Source organism: Callithrix jacchus, chromosome 1, assembly GCF_049354715.1.
Source record: "Callithrix jacchus isolate 240 chromosome 1, calJac240_pri, whole genome shotgun sequence".
NCBI lineage: Eukaryota > Metazoa > Chordata > Mammalia > Primates > Cebidae > Callithrix > Callithrix jacchus.
Genome location: NC_133502.1, coordinates 10924818 through 10937015, shown reverse-complemented (window position 1 = coordinate 10937015; position 12198 = coordinate 10924818). Strand labels below are relative to the sequence as shown.

At 44.0% G+C, this 12198-nt stretch overlaps 1 protein-coding gene across 7 annotated transcripts in view; it reads left to right on the top strand.

Moving 5' to 3' along the window:
• The window catches only part of ABCC4 (ATP binding cassette subfamily C member 4 (PEL blood group)), a 291898-nt gene that overhangs the window by 114789 nt on the left and 164911 nt on the right, over positions 1 to 12198 (top strand). For 5 of the 7 annotated variants that reach the window (XR_008475284.2, XM_017969971.4, XM_054242433.2 and 2 more), the window contains 2 exons: positions 5194 to 5295; positions 11707 to 11796. Coding sequence is in view for 6 of the 7 variants with exons in the window: in XM_017969971.4 (XP_017825460.1) it covers positions 5194 to 5295; positions 11707 to 11796 (192 nt within the window). In the remaining variant the exon portion in view is untranslated. The remainder of the gene's footprint in view (positions 1 to 5193; positions 5296 to 11706; positions 11797 to 12198) is intronic. The other 2 variants (XM_078367131.1, XM_054242467.2) reach the window with 1 other exon arrangement.

Genomic DNA, 12198 nt, shown 5'->3' with positions numbered 1-12198 from the left:
CAGTAATGGGATTGCTGGATCAAATAGTGTTTTTTGTTCTAGATCCTTGAGGAATCACCATACTGTCTTCCACAATGGTTGAACTAATTTACACTCCTATCAATAGTGTACAAGCATTCCTATTTCTCCACATCTTCTCCAGCATCTGTTGTTTCCTGACTTTTTAGTGATTGCCATTCTCACTGGCATGAGATGGTGTCTCATTGTGGCTTTGATTTGCATTTCTCTAATGAACAGTGATGATGAGCTTTTTTCATATGTTTGTTGGCTGCATAATTGTCTTCTTTGGAGAAGTGTCTGTTCATATTCTTTGCCCACTTTTTGATGTGGTTGTTTTTTTTCCTGTAAATTTGTTTAAGTTCTTTGTAGATTCTGGACATTAGCCCTTTGTCAGATGGATAGATGGCAAAAATTTCCCCCCATTCTGTAGGTTGCCTGTTCACTCTGATGATGGTTTCTTTTGCTGTGCAGAAACTCTTTAGTTTAATTAGATCCCATTTGTCAATGTTGGCTTTTGTTGCATTGCTTTTGGTGTTTTAGTCATAAAGTCTTTGCCCAAGCCTGTGTCCTGGGTGGTACTGCCTAGGTTTTCTTCTAGGGTTTTTATGGTTTTAGGTTTTACATTTAAGTCTTTAATCCATTGTCTTTCTTACTCATACTTTTCAGTTTCCTTTTTTCCATGTACAGAAAATGAAACATTTATTGTGAAGCTTTTAGGTCCAAGAAACTCTATCTGTTTTTGTTTTATTAAGGAAAGGACTGATGATCTTGGCATAGAGCAAGTCCAATAGGATTTTAAGAGAACTTATCTTAACGGCAAAGCACTGGAAGTCTTCAATGACTTCCACGTCCAGTAAAACGTGTCTCTGAGGTTATATTGTTCACAAAGCTGCTTCAGTTTTTGCCAACCGTCCACCCTGAATTTGATCTCTTTGACTGAGTTCTGCTGTCAGATACTTCCCCTAGGGACCTGTTCCGGGGATGCACTTCATTGCTGTTTTGGCAATGTCATTTCAGCTTTTTCATCCTCCTGAGTGATGAGAGAAGGTCCAGCCAGCCCTTCCAGCACCTTTACAAGCCATTCATGTGTTGAATGGAGTCTCACTTAACCACTGAACAATTAGCATGTCTTTCTCTACTCAGATCCATTTATTCACCAGTGCTCCATAGAGGTACTGTGTGCATAGTTTTTGGTTTTGAAGGTGGGGAACTTCTGTTCCAACATGCACATACAGAATAATAAATTTGATGTCTTGGTCACACACTTCAGCTAAAATCAGAATTTTATTCAGTCTAGACAAGATTAATAAGATGTATAACCTCTTGCTTGTTGCTGTGCTAACTGACATAGCTGATGGTTTGAATAATTTAAGCCAATCCTACAGACTGTTATGACTGTAGCATGTATCTGTGAGGAGCTGACCCCAGGTGCAGGATAGTGTTCATGCAGATGAGTGTGTCTGTAAGTGCAGTGTGGGGGACGCATCTCTGCCCTGTGCATAACTCAGTTTCAATACCAGCTGCTGCCACCTTGAGCTGGTTTCCGGCAGGATTAGTCTTTGAGATGGGCCCTGAAGGACAGGGTGGGATGAATACTCAGGGAATCAAGGCAGAGGCTACTTTGGGAGTGTGAATGTCATGCTGCTGGGTCCTGGAAGAGTTTGAAGCATGGTGTCAATTATTAGAGGTGTTTTAAGAAGATCTTTAGAGAGTGGTGTTTGGGATCAGTTTGGTTGTGTTGGGGATGCTGGAGAAGGGACCAGTGAAAAAGTTGTATCAGTATCACACATGATTAGCAGTCAGTAAACTTGTGAAATTGGTCATTTCTTTTCGTTTTATTTTGTTTTGCGATAGGGTCTTGCTCTGTTGCCCAGGATGGAGTGCAGTGGTGCGATCTCAGCTCACTGCAACCGCCGCCTCCTGGGTTCAAGCAATTCTCATACCTCAGCCTCCCATGTAGCTTGGACTACAGGCGTGTGCCATCAAGTCCAGTTAAGGTTTGGATTTTTAGTAAAGACGGGGGTTTGCCATGTTGACCAGGCCGGTCTCAAACTCCTGACCTCAAGTGATCTGCCTGCCTTGGTCTCTGAAAGTGCTGGGATTATAGGCGTGAGCCACCATGCCTGGCCTAGTTGGGTCATTTCTTGAGATATGGTGACTTGTGACAGATTAGGCCCAGATCGTTATCTGGTTAACCATGGAATAGGTGGTGTGGAGGGAGGAAGCAGAGATGCTGTGGTGAAGCCTGCAGCAGAATCTTCGGGCCAGCAATTGTCTGTGCCCTCTCTGCTGTGCCAGACATGGGCTTCTGCAGTGAGAACTAGCAGTGTCCGATCCTTAATAGGCTCTCAGTATGGCTGGTGGGTGGATAGCGAGGGAGCGGATGAACAGACAGCATCTTCTGCTTGCAGTGTCTTTGAGAGAAACACTGACTTTTTTTCTTTTCCTATATAGAAGAAAGGAATGTATTTTTCTTTTCCTGCATAGAAGAAAGTTTTCATTTTCAGTTTTTGTTCTTTTGAAGTGTAACATTGCAGTAAAAAATGTGTAGCCCTGTGAAGTCACAGATAAAAATTTTAAGGACTCAAAGGATGTTGACAATTTTCAACATCCTTTGAGTCCTTAAATGGATGATTTATTTAAGTGTTTTTTTTAAGTGGATGATTTATTTAAGTGTTTTTTCTCTAAAACATGTTCCATGCTCATTTCAGTTGCTTCAGAGTTGCCAGTGGTTTGCAAAACATCCATGTAACAGCCATTTACACACGTGGTTTATTTTCTCATGCAAAATCCTCCTAAGTTTCCATATGAGTTTGCGAGGGCTGCTGGAACAAAGTACCACAAACACAGTGGCTGAAAACAAGGGAAATTGAGTCTCTTTCTTCTTTTCTTAGAGAAATACTGATCATGTTAGGTTTAGGGCCCTCCCTATTCCAGTATAACTGCATTTTAATTAATTACATCTGTAACGGTTCCATTTCCAAATGTCACCTTTGAGGTACTGAGATTATGACTTTATCTTTTTGGGGGGTGTCTTAGTCTGTGATGGATACACATAAATTACACGTTGGGTAACTTTTGAAAAACAGAAATTCCCACAGCTCTGGAGGCTGAGAAGTCCAAGATCAAGGCACTGGCAGGTTCGGTTTTCTGGTGACCTGCACTCTGCTTGTAAGGTGGTGCCTTGATGCTGCATATTCCAGACGGGAGGAATGCTGTGTCCTTATAGGGCAGAAGGCGGAAGGGCTAGAGGGCTGCCTCCTGCCTGCAGCCTCCTTTACAGGGTCCTTAATGCCATTCATGTGGGAGGAGCCCTCATGGCCTAAATACCTCTTACTACCACCACAGTGGCCACTAAGTTTCAACATGTGGATTTTGGAGGGGAAGCTGTCCAGGCAGCTTCCAAGGCCTGAACGTTGGGGTATAGGAAGTTTCCTGGACCTCGTCTCTTTCCACTGGGCTGAACTTAAGTCACATGGCTACCTCTGGCTACACTGGGGGCTGGGAAGCATGGTCCTTATTCCAGGCTGCTATGCATTGGCTAAAAATTGGGAGTTTTGTTAACTACAGAAAACTGAGAGCAGATTTTGAGGAGAGCTGACCACTTTTGCCACATCTACAAAATTTTGGATGGGGTGGGGGTGATGTAGGTGGTTTATTCTGTTTCTAAACCACTGTAGCTTCTCTCATTGAATGATACGTACCATATGAGGGGCAGAAGGGAGTTCCCTATATATCATTATGTTAGGTTTGCTATGGTTAGCAGGACTTTCTTGTTTTTTTTTTTTTTTGTTGAGACGGAGTTTCGCTCTTGTTACCCAGGCTGGAGTGCAATGGCGCAATCTCGGCTCACCACAACCTCCACCTCCCAGGTTCAGGCAATTCTCCTGCCTCAGCCTCCTGAGTAGCTGGGATTACAGGCACGCGCCACCATGCCCAGCTAATTTTTGTATTTTTAGTAGAGACATAGGGTTCCACCATGTTGACCAGGATGGTCTTGATCTCTTTACCTTGTGATCCACCCGCCTCGGCCTCCCAAAGCGCTGCGATTACAGGCTTGAGCCACCGCACCTGGCCAACTTTGTTTTATTCAGTTAAGTTGCCTTGTATAGTTGCTAACTAGTGTGGAAAACAGCAGGAAGTGAAAGGTTGCGCTATTCCTGCTGTCAAGGAGGGGATACTGACTAAGGAAAAAAGATAAGTGTAGGTCGAGCACGGTGCCTCACACCTCAGCACTCTGGGAGGCCGAGGTGGGCAGACTGTTTGAGGCCAGGAGTTTGAGACCAGCCTGACCAACATGGTGAAAACCCATCTCTACTAAAAATACAAAAAATTAGCCAGGCATGGTGGCAGGTGCCTGTAATCCCAGTTACTGGGGAGGTTGAGGCAGGACAATCACTTGAACCCAAGGCAGAGGCAGAGGTCACAGTGAGCCGAGATTGTGCTACTGCACTCCAGCCTGGAAGACAGAGTGAGACTCTGTCTCAAAAAAAAAAAAAAAAAAAGTGATTGTGAAAAGAAGCTTATAAAATATGTTTTAAGAGCTAGAAATGAAATGAGGGCTTTTTTATTTTTAGTTTTAGTTTTTAGAACAGTGACTTAAGTGACAGTGAATAAGTTATATGTCAATTTGACACGCACGAGGGAGGAGAAAGGCCAGTTGAATCTAAGTGACCAGCCCGAGTGAGGGCTGCTTTCACAGGCTCTGCCCTGTGTTTCCTGCCTACCCTTCTGGGCTAACTCACTTCCTGAAAGCTGGGAATGGCCTCAACATCCGTGTTGCCAGCATCCAGCACGGGGCTTGGCACATGATGAGGATTCATGAAATATTCATCAGAGCGCTTCCAGGCAACTCCCATGTTCACCGTTAGTAACACAAAAGTCCAGCAGTGGAAATGTGCAATCTCTAAATGTGCTCAACCTCAAAGCAGTATTTTCTGTTTGTTTAGGAACCAGTATACTTGTTGAAAAGAAAAGACACAGATAGTTCCTAAAATTATAAAGATGGTTCATGGCCACAAACTCTTTATATGTTTATTAAAGAAATAGCATATGCTGATGTGAACCGATACTTTAAATACGGTTGGCAAAATGATCTGTAGGCTGCATAAAGTTTCGTGTTGCAGATTCCGTGGAAGTGATGACTCTTGTTTCTGTAATTTAAACGGTCTGTGTTTTTCTTACTCTCTTTAGAACTTTTTGCTGCTTGATGAGATATCACAGCGCAACCGTCAGCTGCCGTCAGATGGTAAAAACATGGTGCATGTGCAGGATTTTACTGCCTTTTGGGATAAGGTAACATATTTTTAATTGCGAGATCATGACTGCGAATACATAATGAGTGACATTGGTTTAATAGAGAACTTTGAGATGTTACACGTGGTATAAAAATATGGCTTGCTCATTTACTGAAAGTATGTTACAAAGATTCTCAAAATTAGGAGTAAGTTTGGCAATAAATAGAAAGTAGGTATGAAATCAGACTTAGGGATTTGACAATTTGTATTTTATCTCATTTTCTTTCTTTTTGTTGAGATGGAGTCTTGCTCTGCTGCCCAGGCTGGAGTACAGTGGCGTGATCTTGGCTCACTGCAACCTCTGCCTCCCTGGTTCAAGCGATTCTCCTGCCTCAGTCTCCCAAGTAGCTGGGATTACAGGCACCTGCCACCATACCCGGGTAATTTTTGTATTTTTAGTAGGGACAGGGTTTCACCATGTTGGCCAGGCTGGTCTCGAACTCCTGACCTCAGGCAATCGGCCCGCCTCAGCCTCCCAAAGTGCTGGGATTATAGGTGTGAACCACCATGCCCAGCTGTATTTTATCTCATTTTTGAAAAAACCCATTGAAAGCATTACCTCATTCTAACCTAAATGTCACTAAGTTTAGACATTGGCAATACTGGATTTCATAGGATTAGACAGACTGGGGTGCAGCATGGAATGGGTTAACTACTGAGTACGTTGTAAATTAATAGAGACTGGGGTATCAGTGCACGTTTTCACCTTACTGTTTGCAGGTCATCTTATTACATATTGAAAAAGCCCACGACTTGGATTTTGCCACAGGGTTGGGGTGGGGCTTCCCTGTTCTAAGCATCTGGGTGGTACCAGCTGCTTTGGTGGCAGCCTAAGGCAGAGGGCTAGCTGCAGGCTGCCCAGGCAAGCTCTGTGGATTCCTGATTGAAGAGTTTCACCATGTGGCAAGCAGACAGGTAGTTCAGGCAAGGCTACAGGGATTTTTCAACACTTGGTTTACTTTTGACATTTAGGCAAATAGAAACAGCAGCAGGGACCACCCACAGGAAGTACTAAGGCTCGGTGTATCTCCTGCTATCCACAACTCCAGTGCCCTCCTCATGCTTCCAAGGAAGCAGTGGGCTCCCTGCCCAGTGCTCATAGAGGCCACTGCTGTGGCTCCGGCTTTTCAGGAAAAGAAAGGCTGTATTATAAGTTGCCTGGCAAGGAGACAGGAGGCAATGCTCAAATTTGTCTTCCCTAGCTGGGGGATGGGGCAGGTTTTATGGGCAGAGGGTAATGAGGCGTGGTCCGCTTGGATCTTGCAGTGAAGTGATGCCAGCACTGGATCTGATCAGATTCTGGATCATGCCATGAGGCATCTGCCTGTGAACTCGCTCCTCCTTCTTTGGTCCTAGCACTCAGGTTCTGCCCATGGTTGCATATTCAGTTCATTTGGGAATGCTCAGACGATGTACCTTGCAACCTGGGATCCATGGCAACTGAGAAACAGTTCCTGTTATTGGGCTGGTTCTGTGGTTATGCTCACCTGAGTCCATAGTCCTCTGTGAATCCGCTTGTCTCAGTCTGTGTTAGACTGGAAAACAGAACAGCATGGGAGATGGAATATTGTGCAGGGAATTCATTACAGAGGTGATGAAAGAACCAACACAGAGGGAAAGCAGCAGTGGAGGAGGCCACCCCGAGATCAGCCATGGCAGGAAGCTACACACTGGGGCCAGAGATGATGCCTGCCAGGAGCAAAGCCCAGAGACCTGACTGTGAGCAAGAATTGGGACCAGAGGGCCAGGGGCTCTTCCAATGGCGCAGGGACTGCTCAGGCTGCTTAAAGCAGGTGGGCGGTGCTGGTGGTGAGCAGATCCTCTCCTCTCTGGTGCTTTTGTGGCTGATGTTTGTGACTGAGTTATAGTGTAGTTTGCTGGAGCCAAGAGCCAATAGGTGGTTGAGCAGCTCCCGCCCAGCCCCATCACGTCTGCCGTCTCCTGTGGTACCAATGTCAACACTCTCTAGACTCCAGACTTTCTTTCTCCACATGCCCTTGGCTCTAAGTATCGCCCTCCCTGTTTCATGTGCGCCTAATTCTGATGTAATTTCTGCCATCTCTAGCAACAAAACAATGTGTTCCCAAATATATAGAACACCATTGCATCTTGTGCACCACCTGACCTTACTGTTTCTCCTTACCTGTTGCCATTCCCACCCTAATACATTTCATTCATTCATTCCAGAGACAGTGTCTCGCTCTGTTGCCCAGACTGGAGTGGCACACTGCAACCTTCACCTCCCAGGTTCAAGCAATTCTCTTGCCTCAACCACCCGAGTACCTGGGATTACAGGCATGCTCCACCACGCCTGGCTAATTTTTGTATTTTTAGTAGACACGGGGTTTCTGCCATGTTGGCCAGGCTAGTTTTGAATTTCTGGCCTCAAGTGATCCGCCCACCTTGACCTCCCAAAGTGCTGGGATTACAGGCATGAGCCACTGCGCTAATATACTTTAAGCATTGACAGAAAGCTCTATGAACATCCATTAGAAAAAAGCACTGGGAGTGAATGCTGTTGAATTAGAGGCAGGCACTGAGGTAGCCACCATACACTGTGTAGGTCCCATTTGCAAATTTGTTTTGTACCAAACTCTGCAACATTGTAAAATGGGCTGTTTTGTTGTTTTTCGTTTCTTAGAGAATGTTGACAGTTGCACTGTAAAGAGCACACTCCATCCTGTTTTCTGGGCCTTGTCTCCGGGTGATTATGCCCCATACTGCCAGGGATTATTACGGGGGTCATGTGGGTGAGAGCGCTTGGGTGGGAGGAAGGGCACAGACACTGGGGCTTTTGGGGAGATGCTGCGGAGGAAAGAGGGTGTGCAGGGCTGGGATTTAGGAGAAAGACAGTCCCCAGCAGCAGCCCTGCTGGACAGACCAGTTACTATTGGAGGGAAGGTCTTCCCACCAGCCTAGGTCTAATTTATAAAACAAATGGGCTTGGGCAGAGTCTCTAATCTGTAAAGTCTGTGGCCCTGTGGGAGCCTGTGACTCTCTGTGGGGCAGGGATTTGCTTCTGCTTTCTTCACGGCTCTGTCCCAGGGTTCAGCGTAGGGTTCAGTCCAGAGTTGGGGCTCAGTCCGCCTGCCTCAGTGTCTGGAAGGGGCCCAGCCTCCCGATCTGTCGAGTGCTGCCCCCTTCTGGCTGCAGTGCACCAGTGCTGGGTCCCGGGCATCCCGGTGGGGCAGAAACCTGCTCTAAAGAGAACCCGGGCCGTGATGGGAAGCTGGGTTTTTTGCATGTGGCTCACTCTTTTGCAGTCAAAACTGAGTAAAAACAGGTAAAGTTAGAAATATTTGTTAGGAAAGAGACATACTGCAAAGGAGGGGGAAGGGACAGGTTGACCAGCTGTGTTTTTTGTGTCCTTTATAGTCACAGAAATAAACAAGTAGGTTTCAGTTGTCTTAAAAGACAAATGTTGCTTAATGAAGAATACAGAGTAGACCTTTTACATTTTAGAGGAAGAGCACCAAGTCAAGAAGACTTTGAAAATTTGTGACAAGTTTGCACTTACAAAATCATGTAAATGTCACATTTTGTTTAACATTATTTTTCCAAGTGCTTAGGTAATAATGTATTACTTTTTTAAAAAAGAAATTGTTGTAGGCCTGTAGGAAGGAGTAGAGAAAGAAAAACAGAAAGAGGTTCTCACATATGAAAAACCTGCCTCTTCAGAAGAATTGCCTGAACCCAGGAGGTGGAGGTTGCGGTGAGCCGAGATCACGCCCTAGCACTCCAGCCTGGGTGACAAGAGCAAAACTCCGTCTCAAAAAAAAAAAAAAAAAGAAAAACCTGCCTTTTGTGGATGACTTTTAAATAATTCCTATGAAATCTGGCGCTAGTTTCTTTGTGCTAAAAGGTGATCATGATTGTTTTGGTTTGCGCCTATCCTATAATGTGGTATGGGACACATTTTATAAGGAGTCAGTTTACATACACACACATTGTGGTCTTTGACCATTTATAGAAATATTTGGGATTATTTGGGTATGTGACCGTTAAGTCGTTTCCAGATAAATGTTTCCTTTTGAAGGTTATCTTGATCTGTTACTCCCCTGCTGTGCTTTCTGTCTTTTGGGCATTTTACTAATCACACATGCCCGCTTAAGACATGGAGGGGGGTTGATGGAGGGGGATTGATGAGTACCTGTTTGTGGGCTGGGCCAGCTCAGTGTCCTTAGGTTTTGGGTTGGTTGGGTTCATGTGTGCTTCCCTCTACCATCGTCCCAGGGTGTTCCGCCCTTCAGGGATGCTGGATTCATTTTCAAAGAATCCTTTTCTAAGTTGAGGAGGCTGCATTGCCTTTGATTCACTCTTGATCATTTTTCTATGATGTGGATGAGCATTTACCAAAGCGTGTTGTGTGGAGGAAAAGCCCCTTCTGAAAGGACTTGAGACTCAGATAAATTTGCTAAATGCCCACCCACCAGACATGCATGGTCAGGTCCCTCCAATCTATCCGTGGGAAATTCAGATGAAGATGATCAATATGAGAGTTCAATCACTTTGGGTTTCCTCCCGGATTGTAGCTGTTTGTACTTCACTTAGCGGTATCAAGTTTTGTCTGATAGTGTTGATGTCTGGGTTTGGACAAAAGTTCTTATCGTTGGCAGTTTTTACAGCTGAGTTTCTATACTCTGAATTTAAAGCTATTCCTCTCTTTATTTGTACCAACTGACTTGCTTTTTAAAAGACAGATAATTCAAAGTACTGATTGTCCTTGTATGAGAAGAGGCACCTCTTCATTTTGGTTTATCATGCACTGGTAAACTGTCCCCTCTCCCTGATACACATGTAATCCTCTCAACTGAAAAGAATTAGAAGCTCTGTATAAAAGTAGTGAATTTGGTTTGATCTCCTAAAGAATAACCTGTAAAATAACATTATTTTTTTGAGACAAGGTCCCACTGTGTCATGCAGGCTAGCATGGAGTGGTGCAATCTTGGCTCGCTGCAACCTCAACCTCCTGTGCTCAAGAATTCCTCCCTCCTCATCCTCATGAGTAGCTGGGACTACAGCACACACATGCCATGCCTGGCTGGTTTTTTTTTTTTTTTTTTTTTTTTTTTCTGAAGAGATGGGTTCTCGCTATATTGCCCTGGCTGGTCTTGAACTTCTAGGCTCAAGTGATCCTCCCACGTCTGCCTCCCAAAATGTTGGAATTACAGGCATGAGCCAATCCACGCCATGCCTAAAACAACTTTTGTTTTTTTTTAAACATTAGCAGTGATTGGTAATTTTCTTAGCATTTAGTATATGTAAAAACATGCATATACTCCTGAATCTTGTTATCATAGAATTTATAGATTGTTTAGGAACATTGTTTCTGATACTGTAATGAGTACTTCATTCCTTCCTCACTTGTGTTGGATCGTACGCCATGGTGGGTACCTCACTGTTTATAGTAGACTACTGTGCTGTTCCCTATTTACCCGGGAGAGGTAATGCAAGCTCTGGGTATAACGCTGAGACTTTCACTTTGAACCATGAACATAGACTTAATTTCATTATTCTTCATTTTTTGGTTGTTGTTAAATGAGATCTCTGGTTACAGAGTTGACCACCGTTTGTAGAAGTTCATTTGCCAAGAATGACTTTATAGTATAAAGTGCCTTCTTGCTGGCTGGGCATAACTGAGGTTCATGCTTTAGCAAATGAAAACGGGAAGATTAGTGGAGATTTCGTCATCCATTAGCCAAGGATTGGGCATGCCATGTACTCATGCTGCCACCGTGTGGACATTAATGAAATAGAATATTAAAATCAAGGGACATAATGAAAACTTACATGTGATTGAACAGCTCCCATACTGAATATTATATTAAGAATATTGTTTTAAATGAGAACACATGGACACAGGGAGAGGAGCATCACACACCCACACTGGGACCTGTTGATGGGTAGGGGGCACGGGGAGGGAGAGCATTAGGAACAATACCTAATGCATGTAGGGCTTAAAATCTAGATGATGGGTTGACAGGTGCAGAAGACCACCATGGCACATGTATACTTATGTAACAAACCTGCACGTTCTGCACATGTATCCCGGAACTTATAGTGAAAAAAAAACAACAAAGAATATTGTTGTGGTGAGTTAGCATGAGTTTTCATTTCAGGAAGGTTGCCTTGTCATTTTTAGTATCTGAATTTTGTGGATGCCTGGAGCTGTGTTCACTTGAAAATCTGGTAAAAGGGAATGGGCTTTAGGTACTGAAGATTCCCAACTGTTTCAAACCCCACAAAAAAGTGTGATTGTATGAAAAGGACCCTAGGATACAATATCTTAAAATAAGAAGGAGAAAGATTTGGGTTATGTTCATATATCAATGACTACTGTATTGAAGTGATTTTGAAGTGATTTGTGTGACTATTGAAATGGGCACATTTTATAAACTTTAATTTGTAGGCATCAGAGACCCCAACTCTACAAGGCCTTTCCTTTACTGTCAGACCTGGTGAATTGTTAGCTGTGGTCGGCCCCGTGGGAGCAGGGAAGGTGAGTTATAATGGCTTTTGGCAGCTTATTGCAACCCCACTTGTCATATTAACTTCTTGGGTTTGAGCTCAAAGTTCTGTGCAACACAAGTTTGAATTGGGTATGCTTGGCACGGCATTTCTCAGTACATGGAATGTTAGTTTTGCAAGAAGGTCACATGACAAAGTAAATGTGGGCAATGCATAGCATGTTTCCCTTGGTTCTTCAAGTTGCATAATTGGGAACTCCCAGAAGTTGGACATCTTCATGAAGGAAATTGTTTATATGACCACTATGCAGGATGGATTGAGACTAAGAAAGTGGGAGCTTCTTTTGTCAGAGTGGATCCTAGATACTACAAGACATCTGGAGGGTGTGAAGGCTTGTCTGCAAAGCTTTCAACATGTTTTACTATGACTTCTC